We start from the raw sequence: 18,625 nt of genomic DNA on the forward strand, positions 1-18,625 counted from the left end.
TTCTAGCACCAAGATAAGGGCAACGCAGTTCTGAGGTAAGGGAACAAACAATGCCTTACCTTGAAGAGGCCTCCGTGAGTGCCCCCCAACTGCAGGATGCAGTACATGTCCCATTGGCACAGCTATGTCAGTGCTGGAAAATTGGTTAGGGTTTGGGTCTTGGTTATTTATGGTTTTGGGACCTTCATTATCTCATTCAAAACCAAGGCATGTGGCCCTTTACAAGCTTCATTTCTTGAACCAGACCCTGTCTTTGCTCTTTAGTCATAGGAAGTTCTCCCTGGCTGATCCCATATGACTCATGTTAAAGGGACAGAATTAATTACGCTACAGTACCCTGTATCCTTTCAAAATTAATCTCTGGCTTTCGTAAATTAGAGTGTATTTTTTTCTGGTTACTGCCTTTCAAGGGTGCAACTGTAATAACCAACGAGTGCTAGGCAACCAGGCACAAAAATTGCAATTAGGCTATTTCTAAGCAGAAGGTCTATTTGTCATTTACAATGTTACCCCTTAGAGGTCCTTGTGGAATTTGAAGCCCTTCCCCAGAATGGCCCACTCTGCAATCTAATTAACTACCACCCAACACATTTTTTTCTGTCTTCTATCTGAAAAAAACTGCAAATAATGAAATTAAAAGGCACCATCTCAACCTAGCTACAATTTATCCTTCTGAGAGAGAGAGAGAGAGAGAGAGAGAGAGAGAGAGTCTGTGTTCAGGTGCATCTACATTTATTGGGCATCCAACTTGAAAACCTGATAAAAAGCAAAAGGTATAACCTTTTGTAAGGTTATAAGGTTGTAAGCCACCCTTACCTCTGGCTGAGCCACTTTCAGCACCTATCCTGCACTGGATACAGCGCAAGCCTCCTCGCTTGCCTGTTCCAGCGCAAGATAGGATTGCACCCTTAGTTCCTGCAAGAAGACTGCACAGACTTTTTATAAATCTAGACATAATGCAGTGGCTGAAATGATCCATTGGAATTTATGCAGAAATTACATGGAAACAGTTAATAATCGGTCGGAGCATAAATCAGAAAAAGTGACAAAAAACAAGAAAGTCAAGATCTTGTGGGATTTTCAAATACAAACTGTTAAAGTTTTGGTGCATAATGCACCAGATATTATAGTAATAGAAAAAAATTAAGTGACCATTATCAACAGAGCAATACCTGACAATAGTGGGGTTGATAAGAAAGAGGGTGAAAAAATTAGTTAATATCAGGATTTAAAAATTGAGATCCAAAGATTATAATGCAAACCCGCAGTGGTTATCCCAGTGGCGGTTGGTACACTGGTTGCAGTCCCAAAAACACTTGAACTGCACTTAAGACATCTGAATATTGACAAAATTACTATTGGTCAAATTCAAAGAGCTACCCTGCTTGGTTCAGCACACATTATATGTAAATACATTACGACGTCCTAGGCCCCTGTGTGGGGCCCGACTAGTAATTAACACCAAGTCCAGCTAAAGAACCAGCAGCTGTGATATGCAAGAAATAATAATATGGTCATGGGAATCAGCTATCACCACTCCATTACTAGTTGGATATTTCTCAAGTTTCCAATAAACCGCCCTATGGCAAAGCTAAAAGTGTCATTTGAAATGGCCCAAGCCTAGTTCTGACTGCTGGATACAGGCCTGATACAGAATAAAACACCTCCCAAATGCAAGGGACTGCAAACTGAAATGAGTCATCCTCACTTTGTGGCTGAGCTTTGAAAGCCATGTTAAAAACAGCATGAGAAAACCATTTGGAATCGTAAAAGCTAGAAAAAAAGAAAAGGCAGCTCTTTCCCCTAGCCAAGGACTGAGTCAAACGGGTTGTCTCGGCTTGACAACCTCTGGTGATGAATGAACTGGAGAGTGTTAAGGGAACAGGCATAAAAATTACAGGAGGATCGAAATGGAAGATGTCAGAAGAGAAGTTGAATTAACTGAGTAATTTTAGCCTGAGGAGGAGGAGGCTGGCATTCTTTTGTCTGCATGTTAAAAGATGCTCTAAGCACAGCATTTATTTTATATGTCCATTGAGAGGCAGAATGAGAAATAGCCACTATGATCCAACCATCATGCTGCGTGCATGGGATTCCCAGTGGCAATTATGGCTAACAGTACCCTATATGTGCTTGGAGCTTCAGGGAAGGGCTGTATTACTCAGTAGTGGCACATAAGCTTTACCTGCAGAAAATTCCAGGTTCGATCCCTGCTATCTGTAGATAGGGCTGGGAAAAGAAGTCTCTCTGAAATCCTGGAGAGCTGCTGTCAGTCAGTGCAGAGAGGCAAACTGGGCTGACTCAGTATAAGGCATGTTCCAATGTCAACAACATTACTGTCTGCGTAGAGATTATTGTGAGTCCCTTTAATTGTAAAAGAGACACAACTCTTCAACTTTTTAATTGAGATACAGTTATTCAACTTTTTAAACCCCATTATATGAATTACCAAATCAAAGTGGTGAATTTTTTTGGTGCTGTTAAAAAGGGAGAAAATTATCTAGCTATACCACACATGCGGTTGTCCTGCACAGGGTCTACCATCAGTTCATAACATACCAGATTCCCCACACACATTCTATCTCACTTAGACAGAGCCCAGAAGAATAGGAGTTTGCATGCTTTAATCTTTTCAGAAGGTTTGTGTCCATGAGTCATGCAACTTTTTTAGGTTTTGCTGATCTCGGCCACCAAAGTGGGAGTTGATTTCCTTCCTACAGGAACGAGATTCAGCCAATTGTTCTCTGCTTTGCAGCAGCTCTGATGAAAAAGGCACTGAGAATAAGAACTGATTGGGGAGGATGTTTGTTTTATGAATTTATTTTCTCCCCAGCTTTGATTTGAAGCCAAATAACAAAGTCATTGCTCTTGTAACATTCTGGGAGGAAGCAGGTGGGGGGGGGACCATTATCATTTGCAACTGACTCTCAGTTCTCATTGTTGGCTTTCAAGATGCAGCATGAAATTTTGTTTCCACAGAAGTGTTGAGACATACTTGACTTCTGAGCAACTCCTTCATACAATTGTTACTGATTGTTATTATACTTCTAATGTACAAAGGGCTTTCCACTCTTTGGGTGATCAAGCATAAATAGCACAAGAGAGGCTCTTACCCTGCAATACTCCTCCGGGAGCATTACTGAACACAATAGGATTTACTTCTGAGTAAACCTGCAAAGAATTGCACTGGGAGACTATTTTTAAGCTTTGCATATAAACACTCTCTTAGTGTGCTTCTCTTCACAACTATTGTTCCCATATGACAGATGAACGACTGAGGCTGAGAGGCACAGATTGCACAAGATCTCTCAGACAATCCATGGCAGAACAAGAATGTCAAATGAGACCAGAAATATCTGAGCCAATGCCCACCCGATGGGCAACACTGACACTTTCAAATGTAGTCTTTTTTTTTGGTCACTTGTGTAATGTCTTAAAAAATAGGAATTGCTTAGTGAGAGATTCTGATCAGGAGATGAGAGTGTACTTGTATTTGATTTCTATGCTACACTTAGGATGGTCTATGATTGGTGTCAGCGGAGTATGCTTTGGTGAGGATTTGCAACATCCATGACTATTCAAGTCACAATGCACCTCAAAAAGATCCCAGTAAATTGAGAACTGAGTTTTGTTCATGCACCAGGACTGATTGGTCATCTTATTATTTGCGGAAAAAGGGAATTTATTCTCAGACCAAATTGGCTGGACTCTGTAAGGTTTATACCCTCCTTTGTACTATGGGGCTTGGCTTACTTCCTTGAGATAATTGGAGTTTTTTGCCCACTGTGATCTGATTTACATAAATTGATCTGGTGAGATGATGTGTTTTATTCTTGGCTATGTCTTTTTAGTTCTTTCCATTCTTAAAATTGTTGTTGTTGTATCTTTAGGTAGTCATCATCATCATCATCATCATACCTTTATTGGCATAATAGATATACAATTTCTTGTTGGCATCCTTCAGTCTCGGAAGACCATGGTGTCATGCTCTGAATGGTGGTTCTGGAACAGAGTGTCCTCTCCAGTGCGCGAAGCCTGGGTAAAGTAGGTATGGAGGATAGGCTGTTACCCATGCAGCAAATCCCCCCTCTCCACGTCGCTGAAATGGTCCAATGGAAAGGCAGAGGCCAATACGGTTGGTTCCAGGGACATCGCAGGAGTTGCCAGAACGTGACTGCATTCAGCCATGAACTGCCTCAGGGACTCCGGCTCCTGATTTTGCCTCGAGGTTGACTCCTGAAGCCTTTTCCATAACTGGATGTAGCCACAAGGCAGTGGAGGTTTGGGATCAGAGTTTTCCTTCTCTCAGATGAGCTGCCTTCCCAGGCTGATGAGTCCCATCTACCCGGTGGCTGTTTAGTCGCCTCTTATGACAAGTACAGCCAAACTGAGGGCCTATTCTTATCCCCAGCCTATTATGCCTATTTATCCGCGATAGTTCTGTTCCATGACTCGGCGCGATTAACAAAAAACTTGTTTTGCTAAATTCCATAGAGTTAAGCAAACATGCTGCAGCCTGACACTTGGGGCTGGAAGGAAACTAAGGCAGCTGTTATCAGTCCACTCCCCTCCCCTCCCCTCCCCTCCCCTCCTTCGCCTCCCCCTTCTCCCCCTTTCACAGGTGGGATGCTGAGCTTTTAAGAGTCCAGTCCTATGCATTTCTACTCAGAGGTAAGCCCCATTTTAGTCAATGGGGCTTACTCCCAGGAAAGTGTGGAGAGGATTGTAGCCTAAATCTCATGCTTTGCTTGCTGGGAAGGCTTGCTTGCTGGACTGTTTTGTTTCCATAGGCTGGAGAGCCTGCACCATCTGGGGGGGGGGGAAATTGGGCAAACACTCCCTGGGTTTTTTAAAGCAATCGCCTGTGTTGCTACCACACCTGCCCTGTGTGTATGTGTGTGAGTGTGAGAGAGAGAGAGAGAGAAAGTTCCACCTTACTGCATGTGCTCTGGCTACAGAGGTTTTCTGCCCCCCCCTTCCCCTCTTCAACCTCTTTGCAGGCTCAGGGGCTCCAAGAGTGTTACTGTTCCTTTGCAAGGGGAACCTCTTCCAGGGCTCCAGGGCTATTTCCCTGCCTGGGTGAGGTGGAGCCTTTCTGCAGTGTTTTGGACTGCCTGGAAATGGATCGAGAAGCCAGCGCTGGGCAAAGGAGGCAAAGGTGTGTGTGACTTTCAGTTCTCCCACCCCATTAGTTGAGACAAATCCATGTCCCACCCCATTAGTTGAGAAGATAAAAAAAATCCATGAATAGGTTGCACCTGTGTGTGTGTGTGTGTGTGTGTGTGTGTGTGTGTGTAAACTAGTAAACAATTAATATAAAAAATCCTAACCTTACTTTACATTTGCATTTAACTGCCTCCTCCTTCTCTTAATAATTAAATTCAATAGAGATGCCACTTTCACAAAGAGATTTTCATTATCCACTGAAATTTTTTCGGAGTCAGCCCAACCCACCTGCCTGTCAAGAAGACCCTCAAGAAAGACTGAATGGAGGTCCTTGTAAAGGGGAAAATATAGAAACATGTGTTGTAAAGATTCTACTACACCTAAGGAGAACATAAGAACAGCCCCTCTGGATCAGGCCATAGGCCCATCTAGTCCAGCTTCCTGTATCTCACAGCGGCCCACCAAATGCCCCAGGGAGCACACCAGATAACAAGAGACCTGCACCCTGGTGCCCTCCCTTGCATCTGGCCTTCTGACATAGCCCATTTCTAAAATCAGGAGGTTGCACATACCCATCATGGCTTGTACCTCGTAATGGATTTTTCCTCCAGAAACTTGTCCAATCCCCTTTTAAAGGCGCCCAGGCCAGATGCTGTCACCACATCCTGTGGCAAGGAGTTCCACAGACCAACCACACGCTGAATAAAGAAATATTTTCTCTTGTCTGTTCTAACTCTCCCAACACTCAATTTTAGTGGATGTCCCCTGGTTCTGCTCCCCTGCTCCCTGTCCCCTGCTCCCCTGGAGCAAACACAAGTTCTCATCTTCAGAGGAATTCCTCTGAATCTACCATAAAGCATCTCCGAGGGCATAGTATTGCTTCTTGCAAGAAAGAAGGCTCTACACTCATTGGGGCATTTTAAAAAGTAAAGGTATTTAACCATGTGCCCACAACTAACCAGGAGATGCAGATTTAAGGGTGAGCAAATCTTATTGACAGCACTCAGCAAATCTTGTAGCCATGGCTAGCATTGACTCTGATTGATTTCAATTAGTCACAACTAACCACTTTGCACAGTTAGCAGGGATTATGGGCCTGCTTGGACATAATTTCTCACCTTCACCCTCTGTCCTACCTCCAGAGAAAAACTGGGACTAGCCTCAGAGTCACCTACTTCTTCCCTTCTCCTGCTCTTCTGTCACTCTCTTGACAACAGGAAGAAGTGAACTATCAAAGGGAGATCCTTTAGCTTTTGTAGGGGTGGTAATAGGACTGGGCACTAGCCAAGAGTCCACACCCATAAGAGGGCTCAACTAATTAGGGCAACAACCCCTCAATCCTCCATCCTACTAATGGCAGTGGTAGAGCCCAATGAACCATCAGGAGGTGGATGTGGAGATTTTCTCCAAGGCTCCAAGCAACCTAGAGTCAGCACTGAGATATTTGTGTGCAGATCCCCCCCAACTCAAGAATATTATAGTCCTCTTAAAACCCCAAGATCTGCAGTCCTAACCCTCACATCGCATAGTGAGGAAAACACTTGATGAGGGGCAAGGAAAGGGCACGTGAGCCTGTGGTCTGACACCAATGTCTTTATTAGGGTAATCCTAAGGGGGAAATAGCCTCCAAACAGTCTGTGTGACTGTACAAAGGAAGTTGCTTTGTGATTTACTTTATATTCATGGCTGGAAAACCGTTGTACCCTAGATACCAACATGCAGTGAATGAGAATCCTGACCCTGAGGTGATTGGAATCTACAGAGGCAAATCAATCTCACCCAGGTTCCCTTCACCGTAACCCATCGGGCTTTGTGGCCTCCTCAACAGCGGTCTAGCTGAAAAATCATTTTTTTAAAATGCTACATTTTGCATTTCTCCGTGAAATTCAACTCGCTTATTAGTGCCGAAAAATAGGGCAAAGTAAGAATATCTGTTATTTTTAACATCAAGCACCTTCCTGTATAAATATATAAATAAATAAAAAGTTAGTTTCTCACTTAATGACATTCCTGCTTCAAAGTGTCCTCTCCCCCCTCCCCCATGGGAAGCTGTGCTTCCTTTAAGCAATGTTTAGAGGACATCCTTGTGCAAGGGGAATCGCTCCTCGCCTCGAGCAGGAAAGGCTCTTTTTGTGAATAATTGAAACTGTCCCTAGAGTTCAAGATTTCCTTTGCTGTGGGACCGCCTGCTCTCCTGTATTCTTTTCAGATGCAGCTTAACTGTAATTGTAGAAGGAGAATTGTATTGCAATTGATGTTTTTCCGAGCAGGAGGGATAATGGAAGGGACTGGTGTGCTTTTGGTGGCAAAAGTAAATTTTTCATCATTCAAAATGCCTTCTCGGGAAGTAAAAGCATCAACCGATGATAATTGGAGCCCCATCGCCATCCACCAAATGTGGGCAAAGCTAAAGCATACCAGGAGATTGGTTTTAGTTGTTGATTCAATGAAAGCTGCATATGATATTGTAGCGCCACCTACTGACGGTTCTTCAAGACTGTTCTCAAGGACACGGCAGCAAATGTTGTGTGTGTTTGGAAGATGAGTTAACAAATAGCCTTAGAGGACAAACGAAACAAAAGAAGACGCCTGCGTTACAACCTCTCCAGGAGTTCCACAATTCTTTGCGACAGTGACAAAATGAAAAGTGATTTATTTCATGTGAAAACAATGGGATCACACTTTGGGGGAAGAGTTTAGAGATGCAGCTTTGTTCAAAGCAGTGGTACTTCAAAAACAAGCATTATTGAGCGGTTCTGCGGTTCTCAAACTGGGTCATCACGATGGTCCAGCCTGAGAAGCCCTGCCTCTGGCCCCATAAGGAGCAGCGGAAGGGGAAAGGAAGCAATGCAATTCCCACAATCGTGCTGCTTCCAGGGCTGTTGGGTTTGGGCCTCCTTACCCGCAGCTAGCACTGGCCTCCAGCAAGTGCGGGGAGCTCTGAAGAGTTCTCAGGGCTCCCCAAGCCTCTGTATGTCTAAAAAAACCCAATCAGAAATCACTTCTGGTTTTGCCGTGCTGCCTCCCCCATAGCTATGCCGCTGAAGATTGTTACTGCTGTGCATTCAGTGGTTTTGTTGCAATTGCTGCCCTCTTCCAGCTGCATGCCTGTTCATATGACCCAACAATTAAATGAATGAAAAAACCATAACCATTTTTACTAGTACTGTATCCAGAAACCAGCTTCTGCAACAGTGGGATTGCGGGAGATGTTTGGAAATTCTCTCAATATGACATGCAAAGGAACTAAGTCCTTTGCTGAGCCATTGGTTTCACAAGAGCTTTCCTTAAGTAATCGTTGCCCAGCCTGTCTTTACTTTGCAGGATCTGAAGGGACTACAATGTTAGGGAATAGAGCCACATATATAAAGGACTCCTGTTTTAAAAACTGTTTTATGGGAGATATTGTTACACATTCATAAATACTGCAAGCAATATTATAATACAAAATTATGCATGGGATGGATAGAGTGACTAGAGGGATGTTCTTTTCCCTCTCACACAACACCAGAACCAGGGGACATCCACTAAAACTGAGTGTTGGGAGAGTTAGGACAGACAAAAGAAAATATTTCTTTACTCAGCATGTCGTTGGTCTGTGGAACTCCTTGCCACAGGCTGTAGTGATGGCATCTGGCCTAGATACCTTTAAAAGGGGATTGGACACATTTCTGGAGGAAAAATCCATTACAGGTTACAAGCCATGATGTGCATGTGCAACCTCCTGATTTTAGAAATGGCTTATGTCAGAATGCCAGATGCAAGGGAGGGCACCAGGATGCAGGTCTCTTGTTGTCTTGTGTGCTCCCTGGGGCATTTTGTGGGCCACTCTGAGATACAGGAAGCTGGACTAGATGGTCCTATGGCCTGATCCAGCGGGGCTATTCTTACATTAAGTATTGGTATATACCACTGGCAGGCCAAGATAACTTCACAAACAAAACACAATACAAACTTCTACTTTTTTGGCTGGTGTTCTTTATCTCAGGCGTAAAGAACCTATCTTTCATTGCCTACAAATACAAAGGACAAATTAAGTTGTCTAGTCATACAGGGATCTCTTTTTTTACCTACTTCCACATCCCTAGTGGTATAACAAGTGTCAGAAAATGTGGTCCAATGAAATCCAGTGCAAAAAATGACTGTTCGTGTCCCTCTCCAAGGAGAAGACCTTGTGACCTGGGGACTGCCGAGTACTACGGAGAGACTCTCTTGTAGCCATAGCACAGATCATGCTGTGCTTGCGCTGTCGGGTCCGATTGTGATGAATAGTTATAGGATCGATAAAAGACTTACTGTGCCATTTTTCCAGCAAGTCATGCAGATAGCTGTATGTGCTGACCTCTTGCTCTTTTCTCTCTTCCTCCTGTTAAAGGAGCGGTGGAGAGAGAACTGAAGGGGGAAAAAAGCAGAAAACTGTGCTGTCCTGAGAGATGGGTGCTGATGCTTTGCTTTAAATCACCAGTACCCACATAAGGGACACAATACATGGGGGGGGGGGGGTAGATTTCTGAAAGAGAAATAGTGGTATATTTTTTTTATTAGCAGTCTCATCCTAAACAAAACATCTCAGAAGTAAGTCCTATTGATTTTGATGAAGTTAAAATGTTTCTTGCCTACCAGGTTCTGTCACCAATGGATGGCATGATCTCATGAATAAATGCTCTTTCTATATATTGACTGATGATAATAAAAAGAAGCACTCTTCGACTGTCTGAGAAGTGCCTTGCCACAAGTCACCACAGAGACCCAGCAGTGGGGTGAGGTGGGGGGAACAAGATGCTTCTTTGCGAAAACTTGTTCCCTCTTGCTAATACTAATTTTTTTTTTGGGGGGGGGGGGGGCATTAGGACCTTGGTGGGAGGCAAAGAGTTAAACATCTCTTCCTTAAGCTCTGTGATCCCAATTCTGATCACCATCCTCCAAAAGCTATTATTTACAAAAAACACACACAAAAAAACACACACACACAAACACACACACACACACACACACACACACACACAAACCCACCAGATGTTTAGCACTGCATCTGGATCAAACTTTTAATCAGGGATGGCCAAACATGATATGCCACCTGAGTGCCACTGCTGTGTGTGCACTCCCCAAAAAACCCAGGCAAAAGAATCTAGACCCTTACCTTCCACTTCTAAAGGTCAATGTCCTCAAAACAGTATAGGGCGTGCTAGAAGTTTCCATTGTGTCCAACACTTCCTGTTTTAAATCAGGGACAACCCTGATTTAAAGGAACCACATGAAAGAGGTGAGTGGGTAGGGAAGTGGATTGTTGTTGCCCCCAGGTTTTTGGAGGGGGGGCCACAAACAGCAGCATTCCATCCTTACATGATTCCTTTAAACCAGGGGTGTCCAAACATTTTGGCAGGAGGGCCACATCATCTCTCTGACGCTGTGTTGGGGGCCAGGAAAAAGAAAATTAATTTACATTTCAATTTTGAATAAATTTACCTAAATGAATATATTAGAGATGGAACTTATATGAATGAATGAAGGTCTTGCAATAACTCAAGGCCTATAAAAGGCCTTGCACAAAGCAAGGCCGGCCTTTCCTTTGCTGCCGCTGCTGCATCACAGGCATGAAACAGCAAGCAGTGGAGGAAGCCCTCAACCCACAGCTCATGCAAGAGGTCAAACAGTCACCTTCACGCTGAGAGCAATTGTGTCAGGCCAGCATGGGCTCCAGCAAGTCTCCAGAGGGCCAGAGGCACATTGGAGACTAGGGGTTCCCCATGGGCTGGATTGGGAGTCCTCGAGGGCCGCAAGTGGCCCCAGGGCTGGGGTTTGGGCACCCCTGCTTTAAATAAAACTGGAAAAGCACTGCTCAGTGTGGCCCCATTAGCAGTTAGGTCACTTGCCGCTCAACACAAGCCATGTCATCTACTTCATGGATGGGTTGGCTGTGACTCGAACTGCGCTACATCAGTTCTAGTTTCAGATTTTGATTCTAAATTTATATTGCAGAAAGCAAAAGGCTTAGCTGTTGATAGTAGCACCCACGTTATCGTGTACATTTTGCAAAAACAACTTTGTTTTCTCAGGGAACTGATGTCGTCCTTTCATCTGTCAAGTAACTCTCTACACGCGCGCCAGTTTTATTTAGAACTGAACAGTCGAGACTAATGTGACTGCAATGTGGTGATAATGGAGGCCAGTGCACCTGTTTTCTGGGTGCGTGCGGCGTTTTTTCATTTGATCGTGAGACCAACTGCGGATGTATCAGAGCAGAGTGTGGTTTCCTGTAAGCAGACATTTCCCTTCAGTAATGTGAAAAAGAAAGTATGAAAGGCATAACTCACTGAGTGAAGTAAAGAACAAGCAATGATGAGAGAGCTCCTTGCAGAGGATGTAACAATCTTTTAGACTCTTGAAAGGAACCTCTGTGCATCTCCATTTTTTTTTAAACAATCCATTCTTAGCAGCACAAGCTGAAAATGGAGATAAGACAACTACTTCAAGCACATTGTTTGTTCGTCCTCACGTGCCTGATCAGTGGTAAGTTAACTCTTTCAGCAAATATGTTCCTCTTATGGCGGTAAAGCTGTTGCATGCCAGAACGGCAATTCAGAACCCAAATCAGCACAGTGACTCCATTTTTCAAGCTTGAATCCTCAGTTGTAGTTCATTGGGGCATCTGGCTGGTGATGGCTGGAGAACGGACTGCTGGATTGGACCAAACTTTGGTCTGATGTAGCCAATAACTCAGCAGCAGAGTTGAATTGGCTGGCAGGTTTCTTTTTTAAAAGTGCCTTCCAATATATAACAAATTAAAGCTTGATATTAGGAATAATTTTTTTTAAGTTTGAATTTGGTCTCTGATAGAACAAGGAATCTTCTCAAATGACTGACATATTTATTTCGACATAAACTTCCATGGCCCTTCAACAAATGTCATTCTTTGTAGTTCGGGTTGCAAAAGGTTAACATGGCTATCCCTCTGGAAGTTGTCGCCATTTTTAAAGGAAAACACTGAGTTTTGTTTGGTGTTTTGACTGACAATTCAGTGACTGGAAACAAGCAGCAAATTCTTTACCCAGAAGAGTGGAAAGCATCAGGTCTCACAAATAGGAGTGCTTCATGTAGAGTCATGATACCAAACGGTAATATTCTCATGCAGCCCCCATGCATTTAAATTGAACTTGAGAGATAGAAGAATCTGGTGGAATGTGTCCTCAGTCCATACAAGGAATGTTGGGATGCTAAAGCGTCTTTTTTTTTTTTTTTTTTTGATGCAAACATTTCATTTTGGAAATACAAACTGCTCTCTATAATTGCAATTTTTTAAAAAAGTGAAGAAAATAAAGTAATTCACTGATTTCATTTGGTAAAAATAATATCTATGGGAAGAGTGTTATGAGTGGGCTTGATCCTTCTGGATAATGTAAGTAGCTGAATCACTGCACAGGATTATAAGCCTAAATAGAGAGCAAACAGTCAAACTTTAGACAGCCGAGCTTAAAATCTTTGGCCTGATAATAGATCTCTCATGGCAACTTGACAGACACAGACACTTATAGTCATAACATGTATGGAGATAAAAGGGCTTTTAATAGAAGTTTAAGTATTAAAATATTTATTCCTAATTCCCTGTTGATTTTGTCTTTGATCTTCATGCCTGCTGTTAAGAATTATTCTCAGGAAGAATAACTTGTGTAGAATTCTCTCAAAAGTGAGACGGTTTCTTGAATGCAGTATGCTGAACTAAGTAAAGCCCTAGGTCCCCAGGCTTTTTAGGTGGTTCTTTAAAGAAGGATCTGCATTCCCAAGTCTCACTTTAAATCTTTTCCTGAGGTTCATTCCTGCAAACCTATTGTGGGGGGGATAGCTCTGTTGGGGGGGGCTATCCAAGCAGTTTGTAGGTGACCGGAAGTCTTAAAGTTCTTGAAAAACATGATCCGCCATGCAAAGACCTCAATCTATATTTGGTATTTGTTTTCAGCTGAAAATACTCCAAGCAGCTGCATGAGAATACTTGAGTAAAATAAATCAGTGTAAATAGTTGATGGATTGCACCTGGCAAGAGCAGGTGTCTTTTACATGACTTCTTGCACTCAAGGTGAGGCAGAGGAAAAATCAGTCCAAGGTTACAATCCTAGCCACACTTATCTGGGAGTAAGTCCCATTGACTATAATGGGACTTACTTCTAAGTAGACAAGAATAGGATTCATATTGGATCCACATGCTCTAACATTAGCTGTCATGAGAATGGACCCTCAGTGAGAGCAAAAAATAAACTCTGTTAAAAGATTTTTAAGCGGAACTAACTGCTTATGCAAATATGGACTTTGTTTTATTTTCTCTATTATTCTACCATTTGTGGTTTGAAATTTTATAGAATGGTTGAAAACCTGGCTCCCAGCAACCTGGAGAACCCCGTGGATAACAAGGTCCACTTTAAAAGCATTTTAAAAACAAAAAGCGTACCTCTGCATGGTAAACCATCCATTTCCCAGCCTCCAGCACTATCTTTAGGCTTGAAAGACCCACTTTTGGGTCACATGGAGGTTCCTGACTTCTCCCAGTTTCACCCTAGAATGCATCGGGTTTAAGCACAACAACCAACTTTTTCTGAATTTCTGGCCAAATTATGGACTTTTTCTATCTGTTTGCCTGTTTCAAATTAGAACATATCTGTGTTACATTAGGAAAAAATAACAATGAGGGAACAGGGCAAGAAATAATCGTAATATGTGAACATGAAATGTGTTTGTTTGCTTTGGTTTTCAGCTCAGTCTGAAGTCACCCTCAAGGATGAGAAGCAAATAATCTATACCTCACTTGGCCGTGATGTGAATCTTACGTGCACCATCTTGAAAGAGAAAGGAGTCTATATAACACAAACTCAGTGGTCAAAGATTGTGAATGGCACAACTGAAAAGCGTGCTGTCTACAACCCTCAGTACGGTACCACATACTTCAATTCTTTGGAAATAGCTGAGCACTATTCTGTAAGCTTCAAGAATTCTGTCCACTGTGATGGATCAGACTCCAGCAGGACACATAGTTGGAGAGATTCTAATGCAGAGTGCAACCAGTGGATACTACAGCTGAGGAACGTGAGTCTAGAACGGGCTGGTGTCTATGAATGCAACTTTGCTACATTTCCAGCAGGAATAAAAAGTTGAGAAATCCATCTTATTATTAAGAAGGATGGTAAGTAATAGGGGGCGCAATAGTGTTTGTTTTTTTTTAAGCGATGGATGAATATATAGCAACCACCTTATTCACTGTGACTCCAGAAGTACACTTACATTGTGATGTTACGATTAACTTCACAATTACGACCTACACTGCCAGTTATGTTTCTGTTGCAACTGTTTTCAGCGGCAGGTGGTCTGCTTCAGTTTCATATTGCTAAAGTTACTAATTCTGAGCAAGAATAACAGAGAATGTGAAGTAGCTCAAGATCTCCTGGTGCCTGATGCAGTATTTCAAATGCCATCCTCCCCTTTCCCAGCAATGCACCACCCTCCTGCCCTATTACACCTTCTCCCGCTCCCTAGGTTCAAAAAAGAAATTGATGGAAGAGGAAGTGTGGGAGCAGAGGAGTGGTGTCTACCCACCAATCCTCCACATTTTTTTTTCTGCTCCATTCTCCTCTTCCTTTTACAAATCCATTAGAACCCCGCTGGATCAGGTCAAAGGCCCATCTAGTCCAGCTTCCTGTATATCACAGGGGCCCACCAGATGCCTCAGAGAGCACACAAGACAACAAGAGACCTGCACCCTGGTGCCCTCCTTTGCATCTGGCAACCAGGATGTGAAAGGAGGAGAGATAGAGGTAGGTGGGCAGATGGGGGGAAAGCAACCCCCATTCCCAATCTGCTACATTTGATGAGAGTCACACAGCCCAATTCTATGGGCTTGTAGCACTGGGGGGGGGGGGGAGCCTGCCAGTGCTACCTGCTTTTCAGCCACTGTAAAAGCACTTCTGGCTGTGTGCAAAACAGCACACTGCCGGAGCACTGAAGGGAAAGCTGGAGTCTTTCCACATGTGTTGGGGGATTGCCACCCACCCAGCAAGGTGTGCAAGGGGAGGTGGGACAGAGCAGGGAGAGCAGGCTGGTAATGGGGTGGGGGAGGGCGGATTTGGGTGGCAACTGGTTGGGGGATGGACAGATCAGGTCTAGGAAGGGGGTGAGTTCGGCAGCAGTGACAGCATTTCAAAGGCATTTCACAACTGCCACAGCAAAAGCATCACCACATGAAAGTGCTCCTACCCGTTATTGATTGTTGTCACTTCTTACCCCACTTCAGTAACGTTACTGTATCATAGAGTAAATGACATAATCATTTCCTACTTCTGCATTTGATCCCTTTGAGAGCGGGAGGACACCATGCCACTGTTCCCTCTCCTGTGAATACAGCATTATAAATACAACATTACTCCAGCCCAAGAATGTAAGAACTGGGTCTTTGACTCCCTCAACTCTGTGATGTTATCCATGTGTGCTGCAGCTCATTAAGATTGTGAATCATATGAGCACTGTGACCTTCAATGCAAGGCAAATTGTGTTGGCTGGTTGTGACTCCACCCCAGTGCAGCCACAGCTCTAGACATAAAGGCAAAAGCGGATAGAACATAAGAACATAAGAACAGCCCCACTGGATCAGGCCATAGGCCCATCTAATCCAGCTTCCTGTATCTCACAGCGGCCCACCAAATGCCCCAGGGAGTACACCTGATAACAAGAGACCTGCATCCTTGTGCCCTCCCTTGCATCTGACATAGCCCATTTCTAAAATCAGGAGATTGGGCATACACATCATAGCTTGTAATCCGTAATGGATTTTTCCTCCAGAAACTTGTCCAATCCCCTTTCAAAGGCGTCCAGGCCAGATGCCATTACCACATCCTGTGGCAAGGAGTTCCACAGACCAACCACACGCTGAATAAGGAAATATTTTCTTTTGTCTGTCCTAACTCTCCCAACGCTCAATTTTGGTGGTTGTCCCCTGGTTCTTGTGTTATGTGAGATTGTTAAGAGCATCTCCCTATCCAATCTGTCCATCCCCTGCATAATTTTGTATGTCTCAATCATGTCCCCCCTCAGGCGTCTCTTTTCTAGGCTGAAGAGGCCCAAATGCCGTAGCCTTTCCTCATAAGGAAGGTGCCCCAGCCCAGTAATCATCTTAGTCGCTCTCTTTTGCATCTTTTCCATTTCCACTAAGTCTTTTTTGAGATGCGGCGACCAGAACTGGACACAATACTCCAGGTGTGACCTTACCATCGATTTGTACAATGGCATTATAATATTAGCCGTTTTATTCCATGTCGAACACCTTCTGAAAGTCCAGATATATAATGTCCATGGGTTCTCCTGCATCCACATGCCTGTTGACCTTTCAAAGAATTCTATAAGGTTCGTGAGGCAAGACTTACCCTTACAGAAGCCATGCTGATTCTCCCTCAGCAAGGCCTGTTCATCCATGTGTTTTGAGATCCTATCTTTGATGAGGCATTCCACCATCTTACCCGGTATAGATGTTAGGCTGACCGGCCTATAGTTTCCCAGGTCCCCCCTCTTTCCCTTTTTAAAGATAGGCGTGACATTTGCTATCCTCCAATCTTCTGACACCGTGGCCGTTTTGAGGGACAAGTTGCATATCTTAGTAAAGAGATCAACAACTTCATTCTTCAATTCCTTAATAACCCTTGGTTGGATGCCATCAGGGCCCGGTGACTTATTGATCTTTAATTTATCAATGAGGTCTGAAATATCTTCTCTTTTAACGTCTATTTGACTTTACTCCTCGGTCAGGAGGGGCCGTTCGGGCAGCGGTATCTGCCCGAGGTCTTCTGCCGTGAAGACAGATGCAAAGAACTCATTTAATTTCTCTGCCATCTCTAAGTCTCCTTTTTATCTCCCCTTTCCCTCCCTCACCATCCAGATAAATAGAATTTCTTTTGTAATATTTACACGGATTGTTATTCATTTAAGATTTCCTAAGATTTTGTCAGCCAGTGACAACTTGATAACTTAGAACAAATCCCGGAACATAACCATGGTGCTGGTCGGGTGGGTGGATTTTCTAATGAAACTGATGGATAGTTTGAAAGAGATCTTTAAGCTGAGTTTATCTCTTTCTAGCCTTGTTCTTCAGTTCTTGCTGAAGTGTGACCGTCAGTGCCAATAATCTGCCCAACATTATCCCTATCCCTGAAATAGAACAAAAATCAGATAGCGATTGTTCACAATCCATTTAATTTTACTCTTCCTCTCTGCCATGAGAGCACTCACCCTTGATCTCTGCAGCACTGCTTGCTAGAACATTCCTGGGGAAAAAAATAAGAATAAGTTAGCAAGAACCGCTTTGCAATTTGTCTTTTCAATCAGCTCTGGTGGGGCACACTCAGACACAGCGAGCCAAAGGATGTGGGATATTAGTCATGAAGAAAGCATGACTTCGCATCAAAGTAAAACAAACCCAGCTGGAAGGAACAAATCCATCCCCAAATCACTGGAGACTGATAACTGGCAAAGCACGAAGGACCAAAGCAAAGAGAAGGACTGTAGAATGGGATCAAAGGCAAAACAAAGTGGTTGGTGCAGCATTCTGAGCAGATGCAGAGCGCAGCCTAGAGAGCTGGAAAGTATACAGTTGCTTAACCAACATCTTCCTGACCTTAATTTGAACCACTTGATTTGCATTCCTCTGCATTTGTCAGTGGAGACTGGGCTCCTTTATTTGATCATGGGCCTGGGTTTCCTCAAGCAAACACTGTGGTGCAATACCATCCCAGTATCAGGGAGACAGGACTACTCTGATACAAAGCAAGGCCTCCTGCCTGCTTCCTTTGTCTTATTGTGCGGTGTAAATTTATTGTCCAGAAAGACTGGATGGAGGACAGCTACTGCTCTGGTGGCTGCTATTAGCCATTGAGTGGATTAAAGTACTGATACTTTACCAACCGGAGCAGTTGGTTCTATGGACCAGTACTGGAACTCCTACTATGCCCAGTTTGCACTGTTGCCTCCACACAACTCAACTAAAGTGTGATAGTAGCTGTAGTAACCCCAAATAACTGCTCATGTGACTAGCCATCTTCCTTTAGTGGTGTAACATCTATGGATCCATGGAACACACGTGATCACACACATGGAACACACACATGGAACACGTGATCCATGGAACACATGGTAGCAGCATGACTCAAAGGCTGTAAATCCTCAGCAGCTCACCATTATAGCTTTTGATGGGGAACTCCTCAGTAAAAACAGTGCACAGTGGGGGCACGATTGGAACTGAAGCCATACATGGGCCACACTGCCCCTACTCTCACCATGGGTTTGCCCCATTTTTCCCTCCCACCTCGCTCCAGCATGCTTTTTACAAAACTAAGGACACAGTCCTAACCAGGTCTACTCAGAAGTAAGTCCTATTTTGTTCATTGGGGCTTACTCTCAGGAAAGTGTGGTTAGGATTGCAGCCATACTCACC

At 43.7% G+C, this 18,625-nt stretch overlaps 1 protein-coding gene across 1 annotated transcript in view; it reads left to right on the forward strand.

Annotated features, from left to right (window-relative positions):
- Nucleotides 1–13,518: 13,518 nt before the first annotated feature.
- The window catches only part of CD96 (CD96 molecule), a 33,831-nt gene continuing 28,724 nt past the window's right edge, over nt 13,519–18,625 (forward strand). The window contains 2 exon segments of the mRNA XM_066621272.1: nt 13,519–13,615; nt 13,910–14,335. Of these exon segments, the coding sequence (XP_066477369.1) occupies nt 13,519–13,615; nt 13,910–14,335 (523 nt within the window).

This window comes from Tiliqua scincoides, chromosome 3, assembly GCF_035046505.1.
Source record: "Tiliqua scincoides isolate rTilSci1 chromosome 3, rTilSci1.hap2, whole genome shotgun sequence".
Lineage (NCBI taxonomy): Eukaryota > Metazoa > Chordata > Lepidosauria > Squamata > Scincidae > Tiliqua > Tiliqua scincoides.